General features: G+C 50.0%; 3 protein-coding genes across 14 annotated transcripts in view; 1 reads left to right on the top strand and 2 right to left on the bottom strand.

The window, feature by feature from the left end:
- Positions 1–6,906, top strand: part of YEATS2 (YEATS domain containing 2) — a 127,112-nt gene extending 120,206 nt beyond the window's left edge. For all 6 annotated transcript variants that reach the window (XM_066240932.1, XM_066240933.1, XM_066240928.1 and 3 more), the window contains 4 exons: positions 725–951; positions 2,751–2,825; positions 3,530–3,603; positions 5,160–6,906. In XM_066240932.1, coding sequence (XP_066097029.1) covers positions 725–951; positions 2,751–2,825; positions 3,530–3,603; positions 5,160–5,268 — 485 coding nt within the window. In that variant the 3' untranslated portion in view covers positions 5,269–6,906. The remainder of the gene's footprint in view (positions 1–724; positions 952–2,750; positions 2,826–3,529; positions 3,604–5,159) is intronic.
- A 1,152-nt stretch (positions 6,907–8,058) lies between these two features.
- On the bottom strand, positions 8,059–18,812 carry MAP6D1 (MAP6 domain containing 1). Of its 2 annotated transcripts, none has more exons than XM_066241370.1 (3): positions 18,409–18,812; positions 11,888–12,005; positions 8,059–11,314 (listed from the first exon to the last, which is right to left on the bottom strand). In XM_066241370.1, the coding sequence occupies exons 1-3, from the start codon at positions 18,786–18,788 to the stop codon at positions 11,234–11,236; spliced, it is 579 nt and encodes a 192-aa protein (XP_066097467.1). In that variant the 5' UTR covers positions 18,789–18,812; the 3' UTR covers positions 8,059–11,233. The 2 variants fall into 2 exon arrangements, with proteins under 2 accessions (XP_066097467.1, XP_066097468.1); XM_066241371.1 differs by having other exon boundaries at positions 8,059–11,263.
- A 3,136-nt stretch (positions 18,813–21,948) lies between these two features.
- Positions 21,949–26,219, bottom strand: part of PARL (presenilin associated rhomboid like) — a 45,699-nt gene continuing 41,428 nt past the window's right edge. For 3 of the 6 annotated variants that reach the window (XM_066241363.1, XM_066241364.1, XM_066241368.1), the window contains exon 10: positions 21,949–22,264. In XM_066241363.1, the coding sequence (XP_066097460.1) occupies positions 22,153–22,264 (112 nt within the window). In that variant the 3' untranslated portion in view covers positions 21,949–22,152. Of the gene's footprint in view, positions 22,291–25,241; positions 25,279–26,219 lie in introns of those variants that run through there. The other 3 variants (XM_066241365.1, XM_066241369.1, XM_066241367.1) reach the window with 3 other exon arrangements.

Raw genomic sequence — 26,219 nt, 5'->3', positions numbered from 1 at the left:
ACTTTTGTGCTTCGCTGGTAGTAAATGTAAAGCGTTGTGCTTTATGTCCACGGGGCTCTCTGTTCATACGACGGATGGTGAGTGCCCGGTCAGTCAGACAAGCAGCCGGGAGCCGGGTGTGCTGCCGCCATCCTGCCGGTGCCTGGAAGCCCGTCCGGCAGCAGGTCCGGACCTCGTGTGCTCACCCATAACGGGAGGGGGATGCACTTCAGGATGCCTACAGCCCCTGCTGGTTTCGAAGTTCTATTACTCTGTTGGATTTTATATAAATCAACTTAGTAAAGACCCGATACAAGGTGTACTCTAAAGTGGTAACAGTACTTATCCATGGGCAATAAGAATAAGAGTGAGTTTCACTTTTTTCACTCTGCATTTCTAAACTTTCTAGATCTAAAATATGAAAAAAAAATCAGGTCAGTCATTATTATTTGAGGGTTGGGGAGACAGCCTAATTTGAGGTGGCGTAAGTCAGAATTGTGGTCTGCCCTGTTTCATCTCAGATGGCAGTTCCATCACATACATTGTAACGGATGCCTGTCCCGGCTTCTCTGCTTCATGAATTACTGTTTCTCGTAATTATAGACCCGTAGAACTTTAGAACCAGAAAGGTCAGTTCCCTTGAACCCCCCTTTTCTCTGGGTCTCAGATTGTTGCTCTTACAAAGATGGAAAGGTCTTGTCTTTGGCCACCATAACTGTCCTGAGACCGATTCCTGCTCTTTCAGAGTGCCCGTCCTCCCTGTCCTCTGCGGACAGCCTGTGCCGGAAGCTGGAGGACCTCCAGCAGTTTCAGAAGAGAGAGCCGGAGAGCGAGGAGGAGGTGGACGTCCTCAGCCTCTCGGGACCCTTGCAGATAAACGTCAAAAAAGAGCAGGAGGAGAAACCGGAGGAAATGAAGTTCTACCTGCCACCCACCCCGGGCTCTGAGTTCGTTGGTGACGTCACACAGAAGGTAGGGGCTGTGGCCTGGGGGGACGTCACACAGAAGGTAGGGGCTGTGGCCTGGGGGGACGTCACACAGAAGGTAGGGGCAGTGGCCTGGGGGGACATCACACAGAAGGTAGGGGCTGTGGCCTGGGGGGACGTCACACAGAAGGTAGGGGCTGTGGCCTGGGGGGACGTCACACAGAAGGTAGGGGCTGTGGCCTGGGGGGACGTCACACAGAAGGTAGGGGCTGTGGCCTGGGGGGACGTCACACAGAAGGTAGGGGCTGTGGCCTGGGGGGTCACAGCTGGGGCCTGACGCTGGGCTCTCCAGCCGCAGAGAGCTTTCTGCTGAAGGAGTTGATGAGTTGCCTCTTCCTGATGGCTGCTTCCCACACCAGGGCCCTGGGGCAAGGACTTAATTACATATGGGAAGGTTGCTTATTGAACATGGAATTGTAGCAAGGCAGCTAGGTAGTTTTTTTTATTTTGTTTTTTTGTTTTTTGTTTTTTGTTTTTGTATTTTTCTGAAGCTGGAAACGAGGAGAGACAGTAAGACAGACTCCCGCATGCGCCCGACCGGGATCCACCCGGCACGCCCACCAGGGGCGACGCTCTGCCCCTCCGGGGTGTCGCTCTGCCGCGACCAGAGCCACTCTAGCGCCTGGGGCAGAGGCCAAGGAGCCATCCCCAGCGCCCGGGCCATCTTTGCTCCAGTGGAGCCTTGGCTGCGGGAGGGGAAGAGAGAGACAGAGAGGAAGGAGGGGGTGGGTGGAGAAGCAAATGGGCGCTTCTCCTGTGTGCCCTGGCCTGGAATCGAACCCTGGTCCCCCGCACGCCAGGCCGACGCTCTACCGCTGAGCCAACTGGCCAGCTAGGTAGTTTTTTATCTGCCATCCCCTTTTGTTCGTTGGCCTCAGTACAAACACCTTTCTCTTATGAGAAATGTCATAGTAGTTCCAGGTTACACTTTGGAGGGTAGGCCCCCTCACATTGCTCTGCCTCCCGGTGGCCGTTGTGGGGTCGCCGTTCCTCACGGTGCGGGGGAGCAGCAGTCACTACGCCGGTGGTGGGACCCAGAGCTCTTCAGCATCTGCCACCTGCACAGTCACCTGAGAGGCAGTAAGTATCTGCTTTCAGTTGCAGGAAGGAATGGAAAATGGGCAAGACGCAGTTTCCAAGTATGTCTTCATCTTCTTCTGCGACAGGCCTTAGTCTGAGGCCAGGCCTTCCGCTGCGTCGTCCCCCAGTCAGAACCCTGGGCGAGTCCTGCCCTGTTCTTCCACGCAGAGGATCTTGGGGTAGATGCAGGATTATAACCGCGTTTTTACTTATTTATTTTTATTTTTAATTTTTTTTACAGAGACAGAGTCAGAGAGAGGGATAGACAGGGACAGACAGGAACGGAGAGATGAGAAGCATCAATCACTAGTTTTTCATTGCACATTGTGACACCTTAGTTGTTCATTGATTGCTTTCTCATATGTGCCTTGACCGCAGGCCTTCAGCAGACCGAGTAACCCCTTGCTGGAACCAGCGACCTTGGGTCCAAGCTGGTGAGCTTTGCTCAAACCAGATGAGCCCGTGCTCAAGTTGGCGACCTCGGGGTCTCGAACCTGGGTCCTGGGCATCCCAGTCCAATGCTCTATCCACTGTGCCACCTCCTGGTCAGGCTATAACAGCATTTTTAAACATCAGTCGGAAACACGGAGAACTGGGATATCTTACTCCAATTGGACATCTCTTTGGCTATCAGAGAAGTTCTGCTTGTTTGGAGAGAGGTATGTGAGAGTAGAAACAGGAGCTGACGCTGCTCTGCTTTTCCAGATTGGGATCACCCTGCAGCCCGTGGCGCTTCACAAGAACGTGTACGCGTCCGTGGTGGAGGACATGATTCTGAAGGTGGGTGCCTGCAGGCGGCAAGGGGCAGAGGCAGGACAGGCTGGAGTCAGGGACAAGGACAGAAACAGAACACATGACACGTTTTAAGATTTCACATCTTATTTAGGCTTACAGGTATTTTTTTTTCCCTTCTGATTTTTAAATGAACTAAAGGATGATTCTTCTAAGTGTTAAAGCGCCCCCAGTAAGAGTTTCTTTGCTGACGTCATTCTAACGGTATTTTTAGTGTTGTTTCAGGGGCTTTTTAAGTAGTCCGAGGGGAGGGTTGGTGCTCTCATGTGACAAAGGCAGAGCCTTGGGGTTTCTGCACCTGTCACTATAGCAACAGAGAAATAGCCACACTGTCCCACCCTGGGCCAGGTGACGACAGACCAGCTTTCCTGCCCAGCCTGCCCCAAGCTCAGTGCTTCCTTCCCTGGTGTGTCCGCTCCCGCGGCCGGTGCCTCGCAGATAACCCTGCCTTGTTTTCCTTAAAACAGCTTCTGATTAATGAGAATAACTCCTGTTCAGTTACTCAGAGTCTCAGCTTCTATCCGTGTGGCTATCATTCGTGGTCTATTATTTGAACACTTAATTTTTCCTTAAAGATTTGATCCTGAGATATGGTTGTTCCCAAGGTGTAGGGTATGGGATAGATCAGACCTGTCCCTTCTTGTCTGCAAGCAGATGGCCGTGTTTGAGTGTAACCACGTGCTCTGTTGTAGGCCACGGAGCAGCTGGTGAGTGACATCCTGAGACAGGCTCTGGCGGTTGGATACCAGACAGCGTCCCACAACAGGTACTGTTATCGCTTTAGTCAGGCTTGCCGGTATTTCCTGATGGCTGAGTTGCTCACCAGAATGTTTATATAGAAGTCAGTACACTGGGTGATGGAGGTGTCCAAGCTTGAAACATTGTCAGAGCCAGACAGACTCAAGTCTACTTGGTTATTTTGAGAGAACCTCTTGGTTGTGAGAGCCCAACTCTGCCCAGGGGAGGTCTGTGTCTTCACTCACTACTTCATAGACGCCGCGCAGTAGGACTGCTATGTTACAGGGTTGGACAGATACAGCTCTGCGCAGTGGAAGGGAATAGCAGTCTTCATTGTGTGTCAGACGTTGGGGCCAGCCATCCTATATACTGCCTGATCTGCTTTTCACTGCAGAACTCACTGTCCTCGTGTAGCATTGGGAAGCCCGCACTGTGGGGGCTCAGCTGGCTTTCCCAGCTGGTGCGAACCAGGAGAGAACCAGAGTCAGGCTCCGATCTCACTGGCTGCGCGCTGCAGGTTCACCACTGTCTGCTGTCTCTCCGACTGTCACTGACTGGCTCGCTGAGTTGTGCTCTCTTCCTGGGCCCTGAAAGAATGGTAGACAGGCCTTGTTCCACATCCTGGCTTTCCTTCCAAAGGAAGCCTTTTATCCCATTGTGCTTAAAGGCTGCCAAAAAGTTAAAACATTGTTAACGGCATGCCTGCTGGCACAGAGGCCTAAGTCAGAGGACTGTCAGGTCGACCTCACAGGAATATAAAGCATCAGGCAAAAAACAAAGAGGTCTTTAAGAAAAGGAGGGGAGGCCCTGGCCAGGTAGCTCAGTTGGTTAGAGTATCATTCGGGTACACCAAGGTTGCAGGTTCGATCCCTGGTTAGAGCACATACAAGAATCAACCAGTGAATGCACAACTAAGTGTAACAACAGATGATTCTTCTCTTTCTGTCTCTCTCTTTCCCCCTCCTCCCTAAAATCAATAAATTTTTTGAAATGTTAAAAAGAAAAGGGAGGGAAACAAAGGAGTTCCAGGATCGGGGCGAGCGCCTGCGGGCCCCTTGCCCCCGGGTCCTGCTGGGGCAGTATGAAGGGACTTGGGTGCTTTTGATGAGGACATTTGATGTCCCATTTGGCCTGCCCTGACTCCATCCCCCATCTTCCCAAGAGGGGACATGTGGCCCCACTACTGAGGTCTTGGACTCCGCTTTCAGTCTGCTAAGACCGAGTTACAGAAACACCAGTGTTCTGCTCTGCACCTGACTTCATTCTTCTTCAACCTTGAGCATCTTTCTCCTCATCATTCAAGCAGCTTCTTGAAATCCATCTCGTACTTGAGACAGAGGAGTCAGATTTGAGCCCTAAGTAGGGCTGACTGAAGAGGGTAGGCCAAATCTTTACCAAAGTTAAAAGGAATTAATAGGAGAGAGAATGCACCTGGCTACTCCCCAAGGGTCCCCAAACTGTGACTTGTCACTCACCATAATCCCCTTCTGTCAGGGCCTTGCAGGAGATGGTCCTTTAGATAAATTGATTAAACTATTAGATGCTTGAGAGAAGTGCACCTAACAGCCTTTGTTTTTGGACCAGGATTCCCAAAGAAATTACAGTGAGTAATATTCACCAGGCCATTTGCAACACTCCTTTCCTGGACTTCCTCACAAACAAACACATGGGGGTGCTGAACGACGACCAGTGAGGAGGATGAAGGCGCCTCTGGCCGAGCAGGAGCTGGAGCTGGATCCGAGGCTTTGAGCTGTGATGCCTCTTCTGTTTGCAGGGGAGGCTGTTTTCTGTGCCTCAGAGTATCGTGGCTACCAAACCATTGCCTCTACCCAATTCAGTGTAACACCAGTGTTCGCTCCCAGATCAGATCCCTTCGGACAGAAGTCCCCGATTCTAGAGAGCTGTGGACGCGTGCTCTGTCCGCCTGCATGTGTTCACTCAGTGCGGCTCCACGGGAGGGTCCCGGAGCTGGGCCATGCCGTGAGGATCAGCTCCTTCCCTCCTGAGTGGCCTCAAGGGGGTTCCTGGGGCCCGAGTCCCCCTCCAGGAGGCAGGCAGTGAGTCTGGCAGGCTGCAGATGTCACCTGTTCTGTAGCTGGGGTTACAGCGGCCTCAACAGTTACCCTGGTAACATCTGGAGGAGGACTAGGCTTCAGCACTCAGTGGTGGAGGGGCCTGCACGCAGCCCACGCGCATTGGCTACAGGACACGGCAATGCCACGCAGAAAACGTCAAGGCCTGGAAGGTTGCAGGCTGAGCAGAATCTTTTTTTTTTATGGAGCATAGGAGTATTACTACAAGTCTCAGAGATAAGGGATAGACAGATCCCAGCATTGATCTAAAATGTTTGACTAGAACCAAGAAGCTCTTAATATGTTCGGAATAGACAATACCTACAGATCCTGGGCCCTTGGCAGATGTGTGCCAGTCTGGTGTGTGTGCCAGGCAGAGAGCTAGGCCATACTGTTTGCATGGCCGTCGGAGCTTCTGCAGGATCCATGCGGAGTGACAGTGGGGAGCAGCTCCTGCAACAGGCGCTGCTGGGATGGCCTGTCCTGTCCGCAGATTTCACCTCCCGCTCTTCTGTGAAGTGTTTCCCAAGAAGGAAAGTGTTTCAGAGAAACACTTGTGAGTGCCTTAAAGGTAAATGACTGCCGAAGCCAAAAGACAGGGCCACCTGCTCAGAAGCAGTGAGAAAAGATTGTGTCTATAAGGAGATGGGAGGGAGAAGTGGAGGAAGGTTAGCTACCTACCCGGATGATGTCCAGTCCCATTAAAGGTACTCTCTCCCAGGCTTCCACCAGTCTGTGTGGAAGTAAGGGAATGAATTCATTCTCATGTAGGAAGCTGTTTGAAGATAACTTGAAACCCATGAGTCAGTCAAATAATTTATCCAAGAAACATTCATGTTTTCATGAGTTGTTTGTCGGGAAAAGCAGGGAGGTGACACGAGGTATCTACCCTCTTTTATTCAGCATCTGAGGATTGCTGACGCAGAAGGAAACCTCTGTAAGGCAAGGGTGCGCCCTGGCTCAGTGATGAAAGAATTAGTAGTAAACGCTCCACTAATCTGTCACGACTGACTTTAAGAAAGGCTAGTGGGCAAGTGTCTAGATTCATTTAGCAGCGGACTGTCACTGAGCTCTACGGGAGGGAAGATTTCATCCAAATGAGAACAGATGTACTGCAGGGATGAAAGCACAAAGAAATTACGTTTTTGCAAAAGAAATATTAAATGACTTAACAGCCCCCATATGTGTTGTTTCAGATGTATTTGTATCATAATGTATAACATAATTGTGTAACAAAAATACCTACAATAAATCTTTTAGTATTTGTGATGGGTTTTTCTGAGTTTGCATCACTACACTTTGGTACTATTCCTCTTACATTAGGTCAGAAAGAGCCAGGATGGGGCAGAGATACAGATATTTATGTCAAATCCTTTCTCTTATTTCCATGAAAGAGTTTGAGGCTATTCAAGATAAAGGGTAACAGTTATGTAAAAGTCTGAAAACGTTTTGGAAGATCCATGCTGACCCTGGACGTATGATTTCTGACGGCTTGGGGGGAAGGAAACTGCCGCCTCGGAGCCAGGGCGCAGGGACAGTTCCTGTGTGACGCACTCGCTGGTTTGTCCGACAGCACACAACTGTACTAAGGTCTGTACTGAGGTCTTCAAGAAGTCACTGCTGTGACCATTGCTATCGTAAAGGCTGAAAACTACCAGAACTGCAGAAACATTTCAGCATGATCACTTTTTATATCCACCCTTTTCAAGAACTAAAGGCTCTTGAAGCCGTAGTCTGCAGGGAAAAGGCGTTGTGATGCTCAGCCCAGAATGTAGCTTAGCTGGGACCAGACTTCACCCAGTGTCGACCTTTAGGGATTGAATGATCTGGAGGAAGGAAAATAGGGAAGTCCCGAGACTTCCGTCCTGAGGGTAGTCTCAGCCACGGTTTTGACAGGAGCCACGGAGCAGACAGTACGATCCCTGTACAGGCAGTACGGTGGCTGGGGACTCCTGGCTGAAGGAACTGAGAATGGGCTGGCAGTGTTGACCCTGCTGAAAGGGAAGTTCCCCCATATGCCCAGGGTGGGCCGCAGGGCCAAGGCTTCCTCAAAAGTGGCGTTTTGGAATTTGGCCTAAAATCCTGGAGTTATTACAGGTATGGAAGTGTTAGTATTTGTGATGGGTTTTCTGAGTTTGAAGCACTCCAGGGCACAGAGGTGGGCCCTTGCTCGGAGGGACACAGAGGACTTCGCAGGCTCCCCCTGGTGGCCGCGCAGCCGCAGGAGGCTGCAGCACTGTGCACTTCCGTTAAGGAATAATAATATTGAACTCCATCTTTTGGCTGAAATTAGCTAACAGATTGAACAGGTTTTTTTTTTATTTTTAAAATCTTCTCTTTACAGAGTTAATACAAAAATTCTTATAGAAACTTTAGTAAACATAATAAAGTGTAAAAAATTTAAAATTACCTGTAAATCCCCTTTTATTTATTTATTTTTATTAAGTGAGAGGAGGGGCAACAGAGATAGACTCCCACATGCACCCTGACCAGGATCCAGTCAGCAAGCCCACTAGGGGGTGATGCTCCGCCCATCTGGGACCATTGCTTTGTTGCTTGGTAACCAAGCACCTGAGGTGAGGCCATGGAGCCATCCTCAGTGCCCAGTGCCAATGTGCTCAAACTTTTTGAGCCATAGCTGTGGGAAGGGAAGAGAGAGAGAGGAAGAGCGGAAGGGTGGAGAAGCAGATGGGCGCTTCTCCTGTGTGCCCTGACTGGGAATCGAACCTGGGACTTCCACACGCCGGGTCGATACTCTACTGCTGAGCCAACCGGCCGGGGCCCATAAATTCCCATCTTAGGGTAACCGCCATAGTGCATTTCCTTCCATCTTTGTCAGCGTACAGTACATGTGTGGGACACAGGTTGGGACCTCATAGTAGAGACTGTTGTCGCAGTTGCTTCTTAAAGCCACCCTAGTAACACAATGTGCCTTAACTAGGACCTAGAGTGAGTAAGGGGAAGACTTCTTCAGAATCCAGATCTCCTAATAATGAAGTCTGTCTAGTAAGGGTGGTTATCAGGTTGGGGTGTTTGAAAAGCCTTCTGTTCTAGTGAAATCCAGAAAGGTTCTTGGACATGCAAGTATGCCAGGAAGGGGCAGGCCCACCTTATCCCCACCAGGTACAGCAGACCCAGTGGCAAAAGAAGGCTCTGGGGGTTGGGGGGCACTGTCCCCTGGACGGTGTGACAGACAGGGTCTAGTGAGAGGGGCTGTCAGAGCTGTGCCTCAGAACAGCCGCCCCCTGGGGCGGGGACAGGGTGCTGGGCGGGGAAGCGTCATCACAGCAGCTGCGCTCTGCCCTGCCGGTGCTCACTGTGCTCAGCACTGCACATGCGCACGGACTCGAGCAAGGCAGGGGGATTAGCCTCGTTTTGCAGACAAGAAGACGAAGGCTTACTGCTCACAGCTAGTGAGTGGAGAAGTCACTAGCTGATCTGCGCCCAAGACTACCTTCAAAGACAGCCGTTTTACCCTAGAGTCCTGACAATGGGGGGTAACTGTGACAGGCGAGTTTGGTAGTTTTTGTGAAAGACTGCATATAACACTGGTGTGGACCGCAGCCCAAAGCGAGGGCTCTCAGGCTTGACAAACCTACAGGGAAACCAGCAGCACTCGGCAGACATTAAAGTCCTTATTATCGTGGGGAGGCTGAAGGAAGTCGCAGAAGGTGCTCGTTTATAATTAAAGAAATAAACAACAAATTGAAATGGCGCGTTTTAGTAAAATCTGAGCTCGTCACTTCCCACAGTGCTCTGCCGGCAGTCTCTCTTTTAGAAACATCTAACATGCAAACCAGTGAAGTGTGAAACAACAGAACCCTCTGTGTCGGCATATGCTTTTGGTTTTCCCTTTAAAATGATTCTCCAACCCTTTTTTTTTTTGCTGGGGTGAGGGGAAGGGCCGAGCCTGCCAGAGCTGGCCCCTCCGAGTGTCTGTCGCCCTCGGAGCCTGAGCTGGAAACAGCCCTGCCTCCACTCGGGTGGGTCTCAGACCCAAGTGCCACCTCTTGTGGCCTCAGCAAGAGCTCCTGACTAGAGCCACTCATGGGCTGGAGAGGGATGAAGCTCCCAAGGGAGCCCCTTGAGTTTCCTTACCACGACTGGCCGACCGTGCCTCTGATCTTCATGACGGGCGTCCTCCTGCCTGTGTCTGAAGGGTTGCTGTGCAGAGGGGACCAGACCCCCCCCCCCCGGCCGTGGCCACACTGGATGGAATTTACAGAGAAAGAGCTTTCCAAAGACGAAATGAACTTCCTCCACAGGCAGCGCGCGCCGTCGCTGGAGCAGGGCGGGCTTGGGAGTGAGGGTTGCTGTAGAGAGGGTTTTCACCCGCTCTCTGAGAAGGAGTTAGCCGCCCTGATGCATGAAGGTTATAGAGCCAGCGATCTTCGTCAAATTCACTTATGATCAAGGTGATTTCTGCCTTAATGGTCCCTGAAATAAATCTGTTTTCACCAGTTCCCAGTGTAAAAAGGTTGAAAACCACTGGTGAGGATGATGATCTGAGGTCTTTGAGGGAGTGAGGCTGATGCTGCAGTCTTCTTTAAAAAAGAAAAGCTCCCAATTCTTAGTGTAGATCAGAGGTCCCCACACTACGGCCCAGCACGTGAGCCGCATGTGGCCCCCTGAGGCCATTTATCCGAGGAGCATAGTTCCCATTGAAATACTGGTCAGTTTGTTGATTTAAATTTACTTGTTCTTTATTTTAAATATTGTATTTGTTCCCATTTTGTTTTTCTACTTTAAAATAAGATATGTGCAGTGTGCATAGGGATTTGTTCATAGTTTTTTTATAGTCCGGCCCTCCAACGGTCTGAGGGATAGTGAACTGGCCCCCTGTGTAAAAAGTTTGGGGACCCCTGGTGTAGATGGTATAGTTCCCTTCTAGTTATCAGTATGTTAAAGAAAAAAACTTGGAATTAGTAATAAAATGTGGGCTCAAAAACATTCCACAAGGTAATTGGCATTTATTCATTCAATTCTTCAAGCACTCATCCCAAGAAATGCTTTGTTAAAACATAAGGGTCATCCGGGCCATAAAGAAGATATGTCTTTGAAATTGACACCCTGTGACTGATAATGGGTTTTTTTGGAAACTTCCTGGTTGTTTCGAATCACATGCAGGTGATAACCTAAGGTATCTTCTACAACTTAAACATTTGAAGCCATTTGTAGGAAAACCCAAGGACATCACCTTGGGTTACGACAGGTTATAAAATTATCATGCGGCCTGGGAAAACAAGGTGACCATGACTGCTCCTTTCAGGGGTCTGTTGTGTCCATATGCCTCAGACTCTGGACCAATTCAGTTCATAGCAGAATTGATCCTCAAGTTCTTCAGATTTAAAGCTGAAGGGTGGCTCAAAGAGGCAATTTTATAAAAGATCAGAAGCCTCCACACTCTTCCTGAGGAAGCAGAGGGTGGCTGAGGTCCAGGGCTGAGCTGGCGGTGCCGTGTCCATCTGTGCCTCTGCTCTGTGCCAGGCCTGGTGCCCCAGGGTGAGGAAGCAGGACCCTCCCCTCGGACAGCGGGGGCTGGCGGCTCCGAGATCTCACCCAGTCTGCACTCCGCTCCGTGGGCAGTCACACGTTGAGGATCCGGGGAGCTGAAGCCTGAAAGATGGCTGAGGGGTTAGGAGTGAACTTCTTCCTCACCTCAGGGACCTGACAAGAGGAATGGGCCACATTATCAGTGGGCATCTTCCTTCACTTTGCCCCTCCCCCAGCTCCAGGAAAATAATTCCCTCCTCCCAACCTTCGCTTTGTCCTCCAAGAGTGAAGACTGCTAACCTAAGGGTCCGTGGGGAACGTGTCAGCGGTGGGCAGGTCACTGCATTAGTAGGACACACATGGCACATGGACCTTCCATTCTGCTCCCCGAAGCCTCCTTTTTGTGGGATCAGCTTCCTGAAGCTGAATAGCTCCCACCTCCCTTCTGTCTTCTCTTACACAAATGCCTGTCACTGCTGCCAGTGGCCAAGGCTAAGATGGAGACTTAGGAGGGAAAGAGGCACCCTGCTCACCAGAGAAGCCAGCACTAGGGGACATGCCCCACGACAAAGAAGGAACTTGGTTTTGTTTATTGAGAGGCAGTTGGGTGCCCCAGCCATAATGCCATTTGACACCTTTAAATCTGACTCCTAGTCCCTCTTCTGGAAAAAATAAAAGAGGCCTGTTCCCATGCCCCCGTGAGCCAGGTGCCCGCCCTCTGCCCTGCAGCACCCACTTCGGGCTGACCTGGAAGCCGGCCCCAGGGCTGCCGTCCCATCTGGAGCTGTGGGTCGTGATAACTGGGGTGGGTTTTGCCTTTGTGGATCTTGATGGCTTCACTCCAGTCCAGGCCTGGAATTCCTGTCTGGGACAGAAGGTCACAACCTTGCTCAAGGTCAGCCACCCCTGCCCTGCCCCTGCAGGGAACACTGCCCTTGCCCCGCACTTCTCAGAGCATTCCTGGCCTTCTCGGAGCATTCCTGGCCGTTCCCACTGCTGAGACCTGGCTTCGGCTCCAGGAGCTCCTTTCTCCTCACAAACACGAACCAGCAGAGGAAGCGAACTCCCCAAGTGCGGCCAGGGGAGAGGCGCGTCTAGCCCACCTGCCACAGCCAGCCCAGCTGTGCCTGATGCCTGAAGGAAGTAGCAGCGCAAACTTCCCTCCCGTGTTACAGAGGAGCAACTGGCTCGGGCTGCACAGCGAGTTAGAAAAGAGCTCAGTCAGCATGTGGACCTTACACGGCCCAAAGCTGCTGTGTGTTGGTCCTATGGCACAAAGCTACTCCCAGCGCTCCCACCCAGTGCTTCTCTGTATCATCTCCAGGCCACGTTCAAGGGGCTTCAGGAGCCTAGCACCAGTGAAGGCTGCTCACTCCGGCTTGGGTCACCGCTGGCCCTATGTCCAGAGGAGGTGCCCAGGAGAGCACCCAGCACAGCCAAATCCTTCGTACCCAGGAAAACAGGTTCAATGTTATGTTTAGTTTTTAGTAATTTATCTTATTAACTCCTGCAAAAGAGAATAAATCAAAGTGACCATCACACAGCCTGCACGGTGCTCTGGCTTTCCTGCGAGGCTCTGCCCTGAGCAGGTGCAGGGAGGTGGCGCAACCGGCAGAGCCCGCTCCCTGCAAGGAAGTGACAGGGCTCGCACCGCTTGCTCCGTGTCTCCGGAAGAGCAGTCTTTTGATGAAGACAATTCCTCAAATCCTCTGAACAATAACAAAACTGTCCACAGGAGCCCCTGGCCGAAGCCATGTTCTATGGAAAAGTGTCTAGCTGGCCAGAGCACACGCACATGGGGACTGGGTCCACTCCTGTCTCTTCCCACCCACAGCCCTGGCCAGCATTCAGGCCCCGAGCTCAACAAAGCCGCCTTTTCTCCTTAGCGCGGCGCAGCTGGGCCCGCCCGGCGGGCTGCATGTGCAGGGAGCAGCTGTGTCTGTGGTCAGCACTCGGGTGCCAGGAGGAGAGCTGGCCGGGCCCTCAGAACCTTTGTGCTCTGAAGCTGCACGGCTCCGAGGACCGGCTGCCTGAGCCATCTGCTGCTCGGACTCTCCTGGGGAAGCGTGTCCTCCCCTGAGTGTGACCTGTTCCCAAACTGAGTTGGGCCTTGGGCTTGGCATCCCAAGCTGCTGCCCCAGGGTGGCTGTGGGGACCCCAGAGCAAGAAGCAACCAGAGCTGGGCTGGAGGGGTGCCTGTGGCCGGCTGCTCCTGGGACAGGGCTGGGGCCAGGGCCCAGGTAAGGGGGCCGGAGCAGGGACACAGAGAGGACCCAACAGCAATCAGCAGGACCTAGTGACTGCAGGAGAGGAAGGCACACTCAAAACTGACCAAAAAGATAGTAAGATGGAGGACTAGCCAAAGCCACTGTGCCTCCCCTAACCACACAGGTTCTACCATTGTCCACCTCACGGGGGCCTCAGCTGGGCCCTGAGGGCTTAATCCCTCCGACTGAGAGGCAGGGGGCCGCCCAGGGCAACTCAGAGAGCCCAGGACCCAGGATCCGGAGGCCTGGTTCTCAGTCCAGCGTGGCTTCAGACAAATCCCTTAATTTCTGAGTCTTCATTTCCTCTGCTGAAAAGTGAGGCTACTACATCACATGCACAAAGCTGTGAGCCTTCATGTTGGGCCCTTGGAAAAGTAGGAGTCAAGTCCTGTGGTACTTCTAGCAGTTGGCCCCTCCGCTGACTCGCCAGGAAGGGAAGAAAGAGGGAGATGACTGCGCAAGGAGCTCTTCTAGAAGCTGGGAGGGCTAGAACCTGGGCCAAGGTGCGGACCAGCAGGCGCAGAGTTCTGGAGAGGAGGCTCCGAGAGGAGCTCCTCAGGAGGGCACCGGGCTGCCTGTGGGCCAACCCACTGTGCCCACCTGGCCAAGCATGTGAGGCAGGGCAGTTCCCAATGGGGGCCGGGCCGGACCTGCTGGGTGAAATGGCTATGACTACTCTGACATCTTTGAGGAACAGTTCACTTAGGCGCATCTTGCAGGAAGGAAGGCTTGCTCGTGCCTGGCTCTCGAGCTAGGAGGTGGCGGGTCCCAGAGGCCGCTGGCCTGGTGCTGGGAGCCAGGTTCAGCAGTGATCCTGTGTCTGGGGGGGGGGGGGGACAGGCAGCCAAGTTCGTGTTATTTCTGCTTCACAGATGAGAGGGGCAGAGAGGCCAGTGACCTACCAGGTTTATCCACGAGGAAGTGAGGCCACCACTGCAGGACGCTGTTTAAGAAACCAAGTGACTCAGAGGAGGCAGCATTTAGGAGCCACTGGGCACAGATTTGGTCTCTGAGGCGAGACACACTTGGGACCCCCCAGCTACTCTGTGGAACCTTGTACCAACCGGTCAGGTTCCTCCCTGGCAGAATGGGGACAGCGAGAACTGAACCGATTCTAGAGGATTGCTGTGAGGCCCGGGAGATCCTGGTGGGAAGTCCTGAGCTGGTGCCCAGTAGATGCTAAGCAGAGTGATAACTAGTGCCCATGGTATCACTGGAGCAGGGAGGACCCAGCAGGACGTTCAGCTGCCATCTGCTCAGCACAGGTGAGGGACTGTTTCTAAAAGCCCAGCCTCTGTGTGAACATGTCAGCTAGCAGTTCATAACACGCAAGGCAGCTGCTCCATCCGCAGTCAGTTCTGATTATTAGAAAGGACTTCCTTCCTTGAGCTGAAGCTGCTCCCTGCAAGCATCTCCCCTTGTCCTGCTCGTGGCACCTGGAGCATCAGCCCTGTGGGGACATTGCACAGCCCGGACCTCTGGCCTCCCAGACCTCACCGGTCAGGCCCTCCAGCTGGCTCGGGGCCCATGCGCAGCAGTCAGAACCCACCACCTTTGGCCCCGCCCCCGACATTCTCAAGCTGAGATCATGTGGCCACAACTGCCCTGCAACAACCACCCTCCCTCAGCATCAAGTTCTGAAAAACTGCAGGCCCGTGAAGAAGCTTCTGGGGAGACGGAATGTTCTACGTGTCGTTTTGTTTTGTTTTATTTACTGATTTTAGAGATATAGGGAGAGAAAAAAATAAAACATTGACCCACTGCTCCACTTTACTCATACTTTCATTGGTTGACTCTTCTATGTGCCCTGACCAGGGAATTGAACCCACAATGTTAGCATATCAGGAAGATGCTCTAACCAACTAAGCCACCTGGCCAGGGCTGTTTTACATGTCTTGATAATAAATGGATGAATTTTACTATATAAAAATTATACCTGCCTGATCAGACAGCGGCGCAGAGGATAGAGCGTCGAACAGGGATGTGGAGGACCCAGGTTCGAGACTGAGGTCGCCAGCTTGAACGTGGGCTCATCTGGTTTGAGCAAGAGCTCACCAGCTTGGACCCAAGGCTTGAGCTGGCTTGAGCAAGGGGTTACTCGGTCTTCTGTAGCCCCACGGTCAAGGCACATATAAGAAAGCAATCAATGAACAACTAAGGTGTCGCAACGAAAAACTGATGATTGATGCGTCTCATCTCTCTTCATTCCTATCTGTCTGTCCCTATCTATCCCTCTCTCTGACTCTGTCTCTGTAAAAAACAAACAAACAAACAAACAAAAAAACCCTTAATACAGTTGATTCAAAAATAAAACTGAAGTGGAAAGTTCACCTGTTTACCCCTTTAATTCCACAGGTGGGAATTTATACTAAATTATGGTAGGAGCAAAGATTTAGATAAGGATGCTTATCACAGAAGTTATCTTTTTCTCTTAAAAAGACTTTATTTTTTTAGACATTCTGGATCTTTTTTTATTGACTTTTATGGTGAGAGGAATGGAGAGAGAAACATCAACCCACTACGCACCTACCTCTCCACTCACTGGCTGACTCTTGTATGTGCCCTGACACCTGTACCTGTTTGTTGTTGTTTTTGAGACAGGAAGGGAGAGGTGAGAAAAATCAACTTGTAGTTGCGTCACTTTAGATGTTCATCGATTGCTTCTCATACCTGCCTTGGGTGGGTGGGAGCTCGAGTTGAGTGACCCCGTGCTCAAGCCAGCAACCTTGGGCTCAAGCCAGCAATCTTTACACTCCAGCCAGCGACCCTGGGATCATGTTGCCATGCTCAAGCCAGCAAGCCTGTGCTCAAGCTAGATGAGCTCATGCTCAGCGACCCTGGGGTTTCAAACCTGGGACTTCAGCATCCCAGGTCGACACTCTATCCAGCGTGCCAGCACTGGTCTGGCTGTTTAAAAAAACAACAAAACAAAACAAAAAACCGATAGTTCAAGAGACAGAGTAAAGTGAAAAGTCACTCGTCTCCATCCTTCTCTGGCAGCATCCATCCTCCTCACAAAGTTTCCCATCCATCCAGATATCCTATGCTTATTCGAGCAGATGTGTGTATATCAATACCTCTTTTGAAAATGCAAATAGCCCTGATGGTTAGCTCAGTTGGTTAAGATTGTCCTCCTGAAACAAGGTTGCAGGTTCAATCCCCAGTCAGGACACACATGGGAAGCAAACAAAAAATGCACAACTGAAGGCCCTGGCCGGTTGGCTCAGTGGTAGAGCGTTGGCCTGGCGTGCAGAAGTCCCGGGTTCGATTCCCGGCCAGGGCACACAGGAGAAGCACCCATCTGCTTCTCCACCCCTCCCCCTCTCCTTTGTCTCTCTCTTCCCCTCCCGCAGCCAAGGCTCCATTGGAGCAAAGTTTGCCTGGGCGCTGGGGGTGACTCCATGACCTCTGCCTCAGGCGCTAGAATGGCTCTGGTTGTAACAGAGCGACGCCCCAGATGGGCAGAGCATCGCCCCCTGGTGGGCATGCCCAGTGGATCCCGGTGGGACGCATGCGGGAGTCTGTCTGACTGCCTCCCGGCTTCTAACTTTGGAAAAATGCAAAAACAAACAAATAAATAAATAAATAAAATACACAACCGAGTGGTACAACAAATGCTTCCCTTCTCCCTTCCCTCTCCTTTCCTCTTTTTTTTTTTAAATCAGATAAATTAAACCCTGGCCAGATAGTTGGGTTGGTTGGAGTATCCCAGAGCATGGAGGTTGCCGGTTCAATTCCCGTCAGGGCACATACAGAAGCAGTTGATGTTCTTGTCTCTCTCTCTTCCTACCCCTTCTCTCAAAAAAGAAAAGAAAAAGAAAAGAAAATGCAAATAGTAGCAGGCATGCTGTTTTGCATCTTGCCGGTCTAACATGGACCTACTGAAGAGCTTCTGTTACCAGTACATTCTGGGCTTCCCAGTAGCCCATCCTATGGTGGAGCTATAATTAACGAGCCCCCTCCTTCAGCAGGACTGGGGGGCGCTTGGGGGGGTGTTGTTTCCATCTTCTGTGCAATGTTGCAAAAGCCCTTGTATTTCTTAGCTCCCTCCTACATAGGGAAAATTCCTGGAAGTGAAGTAATTGGATCAAAGGAACGGATTAGAAACACTAAATATTCAATGGCATGAAAGTAGATTAATGGTATTTGGGTAGGTAGATAGATAAATGCATATCCATAGGAAACAATATTGCACATCTATTAAAAAGCCATGTTGTAGAAGGATATCTAGTAACATGGACAGACAGACCTCCACAACACGTCCAGTAAGAAGCTAACCCTGTAATATGTAATTATAAATGAACATGCATTCAAATGAATGTTAGGGATTAGAAATAACTACCAGGTTGTGGTGGGGTTATTTCTGTAATTTCCCATTTTTCTACAGTAAGTATGTATGACTTTTGTAATGAAAGAAAGGAGGGAGAAAGCCCTTTGGTGTCCAGGGGCCGAGCTGGGAGTGGGTGTGCGTGGGGAGGACCCACAGACCTGTCCTCAATGAAAGCCAAGTCAGCCGCCCTCAGTGGGATCCCAAGGGGGATCACCCACTCGGCCCCTGCTTGGGCCTCACCACCAACCACTCCACAGAGGGCACTGGCCAGAGGGAGCTCAGTCCATCTGCCTGCGCGCACCTCTCTTACGGCTGGACCCACCTGGTAGTAGTTAAAGGGAAATAGATTTTAACTTAATCGAAGGCAGGACTTTCTGGCAGTGCAGCCCAAATGGGTGCGGGCTGGGAGTGAGGTAGTGAGCTCCCCGTCAGCGGAGGCGCTTGCTCATTCACTCTTGAGGCTGGTCAGGGAGCAGCGAAGGAAACGCCTGCCGCGCCCAGGGACCAAAGGGGATGACCTCCCAGGCTGCCTGCCGCTCTTGAAGTCGTGTGAAATGGGGGATCCCGGCGCCCCCACTCCCCTACCCACCCTGGTCCTCACAGCTCCCGGCCCCAATTGCCTCCGCCCACGGGGTCTGGACACGGCGCGCTCCCACGCCGCGGCCCCATACCTGTACGACGTGGTCGCCGCTGCAGCCGTGTCCGCATCGCCGATGGGGAGCACGTAGATCCCCCGGCCTATGGGTGCGGAAGACTTGCCCCTGCGGCCTCCTGCCCCCAGCCGGCGGCCCTGCGTCGCATCTCTGGGCCCCACAGGCGCGGGCCACGCGCCAAAGTCCCGCTGGTACTGAGTGAGCAGCACGTCCCGACCGGGGTCCCGGACTCCTGCGGGGCACGCGCCCGCGCGCGAGGTGGCACCGCCAGGGCCCGGCTCCTCGCTCTCGAGGTCCGAGTAGTTGTGCAGGGTCAACGGCACCGCCACATCGGAGCGGTCCAGCTGGTTCCAGCGCCGCGCCAGGCAGCAGAGGCGGCTGATGCAGGGCCACGCCATAGCGACCCCGCGCCCGCCGCTCCGCTCCCCGCGCTCGGACCGCCCCGCCCCCGCCCAGCGGCCCCGCCCCCGCGGTCCTCCCCGCACCGCCGCAGCACTGCCCCTTGGCTGGGGGTGGCTATATGAGAGGTGGGAAGACTCAGTGACAGCCCGGGGAGGTGGGACTGGGACCCGCGTGTGCACAGCTGGAGCGAGGCGCGAGCCGGGCAGGAGCGCGCGACTGGAAGGGCGCAGAAGCGGGGATGGGGATGGGGACGGGGGGGGGGGGGGGGGGGGGGGGGGGGGGCCGGAGGAGACGAAACCGCCTGGAGGCATTGACAATTGTCCAACTTTTAGAATGTTGCATGATTTAATACAAAATTTCCTAAATATTATCTTATAAATTAGGGCTGGCTCCGCAAAGGGCGAGGGTCGGATGCTGACAGTTCCTTGTGGATCGCCCTGAGCTAGCACTAGTGACAGCACGGCTCCGCGGGGGCGTTTGTCTCAGGGACCGCGGGTGGCTGCCGCACTTACAAGCTGCACCGCGGGGGCAGGCGCTCAGAGGTGCAGCGATGGGGGTGGGGGTCCCAGAGAAAACTGGGGGCGATTCTTTCCAGAGAACACATGTTTGAATCTGCCTGTGAGTCACCCAACTATTTGCCTGAAGTGCTAAATTTGTGACAATCACTCCAGTTTTCATTGAGAACTGGTATTAGCCCTCACTGACCTTTCTGGGGGCTCTAAAATCCCTAATTTTAAAGCATAGTCAAAGGCTTTTGTTTATAAAACTGTCACAAATCTTTGGCCACTATAGTACAAATGTTCCCTTCCCTCTTGGGCCTACATTCTTGTTTTATTTTAAAGCTAAATTTGGTAGCCCTCCAAGTCAGTCTAGCATGCAAGTCCAGTACCAGAAACAGCTTCCTGGCTACAATCAAATGTTTCCTGAATGTTTGACACATAGCCTGGGTGCTCACTGCAGACCAATTACACTAAAACCACTAATGAAACAGCACTCATCCACAGTTCCATTTAAAGCATATACTTGGATGGTATCATCCACAGTTCCATTTAAAGCATATACTTGGATGGTATCCAAGGTGTTGAACCTCAGAAAGGGCTGCAAATACAGCGCGGGCTGTATTTGCACAAACAGGACCCTCTTCCCAACCACTGTCTTAGCCGTGAAGTCACAGCAAAGGACACAGTGCCTGCCCTGGCCAGAGGCTCCTGGAGAGGAGTGCACTGTGAAGACACTGGGATATTCAGATGCTCTCCAGATGGAGCAAGTTGCCTTTGTGTGACCTCACTACCAGGGCCCTGATGTTAGCCACCTAAAACTGCACACAAAAATTAGGGGATCAGGTAACGTGCAGATACTCCAGTATTTTGTCTTTTCTATAGTGCATTTTCACCAATGAAGTTGGTTTTGCATCTCATTTGCATAATCAAACAACTTTCTTTGACTTGTCATTTGCTTTTCTGATGTTCTTGTTTAATAAAACAAAGTCAAATGCTTTTTTTTAATCGTTTTGTATGATTTTGAAATATCCCCAAATTTTTGTAAGCAGTATAGATTTGGTGACTAAATCACTCCTATAGGGGAAAAAAAAAGCGCAGCTCTTAATGTGTTTACTTCTTCATCAAACAAAGGGGACTTACTGTATGCTTGGAACAATGTCTCGTGCCTTTGACATGATAAAGCCAGGAGCAGTGAAAGGGGTCTGGGAGACTGGACTCACACTGGAGGGCGGGAGGCAATCCCCGGTGGGAATACAGCGTCCAGTGGGTGGGAATGAATAGGCTCCAGCCAGAGGCAGGAGGGGCCAGACCAGGGAGATCCATGTTAGAACCCACTAGTTACCACAGCTGTGGACAGTAAGTAAAGCTTGTGCTTTCAGAGCTGGGCACTGACCTCCAAGGCCTCAGGGAAAAGTGGGACCTTGGCTGCTCCAAGGAAGGAGGTAACAGGCAAAGAAGTGCTTTAGGGACTTGATCTTCTAAGTGCTCCTCAATCTAACCACAAAGCAGGGAAAACAAACATGTCTGCTAAACTGTTGTCCTGGTCTGCCCCTGGCAGGACATTTTGAACTCCATATGAAATATCCATGTGACAGCCCCTATCCCATCTCTGAAAAGCATTTCTTGCCTCATCTGTGTGTCGCAAAGTTGTTAGCATCAGGTATTTAAAAATGTCGAAGCACAGCAGTATGACAGGCAGGTCCCACAAATGACTGCCCTGGCTACCTACTGGCAAAATGAGAGCTGGGTTAAAAAAGTCCTCTCCCTGGAAGGGACACAGGTTTAGAACAGAATCCTCTGCCTGGTCAGAATAACTGGCACTTCCCACTAGAGAAGAGTCTAGTGAAAGGATTTGAAGAAATGCCAAATCCTGGACAATTCGTATGTTCTGGGGACATGCTACCATTCAGCTGTCAACACAGTGAAGCGGGTGTGACTCCCACGCCTTCATAACGCCCAGTGCTCCGTGCCCGGCACCTGGACACTGGGGCCTTCGCTCCTCTCCAGTGCGATACAAGATATGGTGTAACCTTTTGAGGCACTAAAGCACTATAAACTCTCCTGTAAATCTGCTCAAGAAAACCTTACATTCTCATATTGCATTTCCTAGAAATAATTCTCAATCATGAGAGCATGCCAGTCCCACAAAAGTGAAGCTATTACGATGACCAAAGCCTGCCATTTCGGTAAAATGCTTCAATTCAAAGAACATACATTTTCAAATGTAAGCTGCAGTTAGGCTCAGACTCGTCTGAATTTATCCAAGATACTTCAAGTCTCAGTTAAGCTACAATTTTAACCTAGAATGCAAAAGCCTAAAAATCGCTTTTTGTGTTGTCACTCACTGCCAGGAAATATTTACCTTTCTTGGGAAAATTTAGAAAATACTGCAGCTGTTGTTTCAGACCATGTCAGAGAGAAAATAGTCAACTTTTACCTGTTAATCAACCCAGGAAAAGGGCAGGCAGGGAAGAGTAAATGCTTAGCAGAAATGCGAAAAGGCCAATGTGCAAAAACCGGGGACATCCTAGATTTCCCTGCAAGTCTCCATCAGGTCTCCCTGTGTACCCTGCCAGGTTCATGGCTCAAGCTACATCAAATGTAACAGGATTTCTGGGCAGCAATAGTGCTGTTCAAAAAAGACACACACCCTCTGTTTACAAACTAGAGATATAAACCTTTATTTCACAACGTTATCATAGTTCACTTTCTAATAAGACATGTACTGAGGACATAGTTTAAAATCCCGGGAAAGCTAGCTGCTGGGGGTCTTCCAGGCAGGAGCAAAGCTGTGGTCACTCCAGGGCCGATGTGTTCAGGTGGCATGGGCCAGATGCACCAGTATCATCCAACCCCAGTGTTACTTAGAGCCACCTCCTTTTTTGGGGCCATTAGTCCTCATTTCATGCCAGATTTTCACTAGAGGCTCCCTGTTCTTCCAAATGAGTTCATGACCATAAGTAATATACCATCTGGGGAAAAGAAAAACAAAGCAAGCCTGACATTCAGCTAGTATGACATACAAATGGTAAGTACCATGATGATAACAAGTGACATTTAAAAAAAATTATGCCACTGTCATTTACTATCTAGCCTGGGGTAGTCAACCTTTTTATACCTACCGCCCACTTTTGTATCTCTATTAATAAAATTTTCTAACCGCCTACTGGTTCTACAGTAATGGTGATTTATAAAGTAGGGAAGTCACTTTACTTTATAAAATTTATAAAGCAGTTACAGCAAGTTAAAGCATATAATAATAATTACTTACCAAGTATTTTATGTCAGATTTTCGCTAAGTTTGGCAGAATAAATCTTTATAAAACCACTTACGATAGTTAAATCAATCTTTTTATTTATACTTTGGTTGCTCTGCTACCGCCCACCATGAAAGCTGGAACGCCCACTAGTGGGCGGTAGGGACCAGGTTGACTACCACTGATCTAGCCTATTAAAATTGCTGATTATTTGATATAAATTTATGATTCACCTTTAATATATGGAGTAGGTAAAAGGTCAAAGTAGGGTAGAACCATGTGCGACTGATACTTTTTCTCTTCTAAGTTTACCACAGAATTTGACTCTGAGCCCAAAAGAATTCTGTTACATGCCTGTTAATTTGCATCTTTATTTTTGGAGAGATACACACACACACACACACACACACACACACACACACACAGAAGGGAGAGAGATGAGAAGCTCCAACTCGTAGCTGCAGCACTTAGGTTGTTCACTGACTGCTTCTCCTACGTGCCTTGCCCCGGGGCCCCAGCTGAGCTAGTGACCCCTGCACTTCACACACACTACTTTGATTCCCCACGGCCCTGCAAATTAAGCATCACTCTTCCTGTTACAGATGAGGAAACCAAGCCTGAGAGAAGGTAATCTGCCCAAGGTACTAATAGCTTAAAGGACTCACCAGCAGATTAGACCAATTCTGAGCCTGGTAAAAAAATTCACAAGTAGAATTTACTAATGATGGCTAGTTTTTTGCTTTTTTTATTTTATTTACTCATTTTAGAGAGGGAAAAGAAAGAAAGAGAGAGAGAGAGAGAGAGAGAGAGAGAGAAGGGGGAGGAGCAAGAAGCATCAACTCCCATAAGTGCCTTGACCAGGCAAGCCCAGGGTTTCGAACTGGTGACCTCAGCGTTCCAGGTCGATGCTCTATCCACTACGCCACCACAGGTCAGGCTGATGATGGCTAGTTTAAATGCTCCTTGGCACTTTCCACCTGGCTACACAAAGGGGTATCTGCTGATGCAGATTCTGCCTCCTTTTAAAGCATAGCTCCAATCCCTATTCTCCTGCTAGAAACTCCGAGAAGCAGCCTGAAGCAATAGCTGAGGAAACTGAAGCACCAAGAGGGTTACTAACCAAACTTGCTCAGGCTGCACAACTAGGAATCAGCAGAACTGAGACTAGAACCCAAAGCTGACTCTGACACCTGCGCTCTAACCACTGTGCATAATGCAGCGCCTAGGGGGGTATGTACTATCGGCTAAGGAACAGAATGAGTGACAGATGAGAGGTCCTGCTTTTGAGAAGACACTGGGTCCAAGTACTACAAGACCAGGTGCTCTACTCAAGGGCAACACAGGCTGCAAGAATAACTCAGGGGCATTGGCCTCCCCTCCTGGGCTTGGGGAGGCTAGGAGGGCTTCCTGAAGGATGTGGGATTGATTTGAAATGGCTGTTAATGAAAGTTTTTTATTATTTTTTAAAATTTACTTAATTAAGTGAGAGGCAGGGAGGCAGACAGACAGACAAGACTCCTTCATGTGCCCCCCAACAGGGATCCACTCGGCAAGCTCCCTACAGGATGATCCTCTGCCCATCTGGGGCCACTGCTCTGCTGCTCAACAACCAAGCTATTTTAACACCTGAGGCCATCTTCAGTGCCTAGGGTCAACTTGCTCAAACCTTCAAGCCATGGCTATGGGAAGGTGAGGGGGGGAAGGGTGGAGAAGCAGATGGTCGCTTCTCCTATATGCCAACTGGGAATCGAACCCAGGACTTCCACATGCTGGGCCGATTCTCTACTGCTAAGCAAACCAGCCAGGTCCTTAAGTTTTTAAAAAATTGATTTTGAGAGAGAGAAGGAGGAAGAGACGGAGAAAGAGAAACATCAATTTATTCCATTTGCCACGCCATCATTCGTTTTTTTGTTTAACTTTTTTTTTTTTAAAGAATTTAGTAATTAATTTTACATAGAGGAGAAGGGAGGAGCAAGAAGTATGAATTCATAGTTGCTGCACTTTAGTTGTTCATTTCTTGCTTCTCGTATGTGCCTTGACCAGGCAAGCCCAGGGTTGAACTACTGACCTCAGCATTCCAGGTCGACAACCTATCTACTGCACCACCACAGGCCAGGCTCATTGGTTGATTCTGGTATGTGCCTTGAGTGGAGATTGAACCTACAACCTCAGCATGTAGAGGACACTTTTAACCAATCACCTAACTGGCCAGGGAGAAAACTTTTATTATTAAAACCTTTATTTTTGCCATAGTGTCCCAGATTTCTTGTCCCAAGCCAGAGACCAGATTTTGTTGACCTCTGCATCTCCCAAACGCCTGTCTGAAAAATGCTTTATTTACCTTAGATTAGTGCTAGAATAGCAGTTTAAGGATTTAACATTTTTCAATGTTCTGAATATGTATTTTTTATTATAAAGTGTTTGAATTACACCTAAATCTTAATATTCACTAAGAAGAGTTAAAATCCTAGTCTAAAAAATATAGTCATCATTAAAATTTTATAAAATTAAGAAAATCAGTAAACTTACAGAAAGAAAGAATGATTTTAAAAGAGATGCAAATTGCCTGACCAGTGGTGGCAGAGCATGCACCCGAGGGGCTGAAGTCCCAGGTTCGAAACCCTGAGGTTGCCAGCTTCAGCACAGGGTAGCCAGCTGGAGTGTGGGATCATCGACATGATCCATGGTCGCTGGCTCGAGCCCACGGTCACTGGCTCAGCTTGAGCCCCCTGGTCAAGATATGTATGAGAAACAATCAACACCCTGACCTGCGGCAGCGCAGTGGATAAAACATCAACCTGGAATGCTGAGGGTGCTGGTTTGAAACCCTGGGCTTGCCCAAGAAGCAACTACCACATACAGATGCTTCTCACTCCTACCCCCCCTTTCTCTATCTCTCTCTCCTCTCTCTAAAAAAAGTCAATAAAAAAATATTTTAAAAAATGAAAAAAAAATGAAGAGTCTGACCAGGTGGTAGTGCAGTAGATAGAGCGTCCACCTGGGACACTGAGATCCCAGGTTCAAAACCTCAAGGTCGCTGGCTTGAGGCCAAAGTTGCTGGCTTGAGCAAGAGGTCACTGGCTGGGCTGGAGCCCCCCCCCCCCCCATCAAGGGACATGAGAAGCAATCAATGAACAACTAAAGTGCTGCAACTATAAGTTGATGCTTCTCATCTCTCTACCTTTCTGCCTCTGTCTCTCTTGCAAAAAAACAAAGAAAAAAAAAAGAAAAAGATGCATTCTGGACATGACTGAACAGAGTAAATGAAAGATGCTAAAATTAGAAACAGCAAAGAAAAAGGATTCCTCTGCCTTTCAGATCCTGGACTTTAAAATGCATTTGATCCAATTATTTTCAGAATGCAGAAAAGTCATTTAATTATATAGTTCAGAAGAATAAAAACCTGCTGGGGATAAGCTCCTTTAAGTATACATGGCAGGATCCAGATAAATTTAGAGTTCATAAAACAACCCTTTTTCATAAGTCTTTATGTTTCTCATACAGTAATATCAGGTCAGTTCCTACTATTTATAATGTGCTGCTGTTAAAGCTAGAACTCACATATGCTAGTCTGTAATCATAACTAAAAATGGCATAATGGCATTTAATTCTACCACCTACTGGGCAAAACTGTTCCACTTTTTTTTAAAAATAAAAAAAATTAAGTTTT

This window comes from Saccopteryx bilineata, chromosome 8, assembly GCF_036850765.1.
Source record: "Saccopteryx bilineata isolate mSacBil1 chromosome 8, mSacBil1_pri_phased_curated, whole genome shotgun sequence".
NCBI classification, from domain to species: Eukaryota; Metazoa; Chordata; class Mammalia; order Chiroptera; family Emballonuridae; genus Saccopteryx; species Saccopteryx bilineata.
This window is presented reverse-complemented; position numbering and strand designations above follow the sequence as displayed.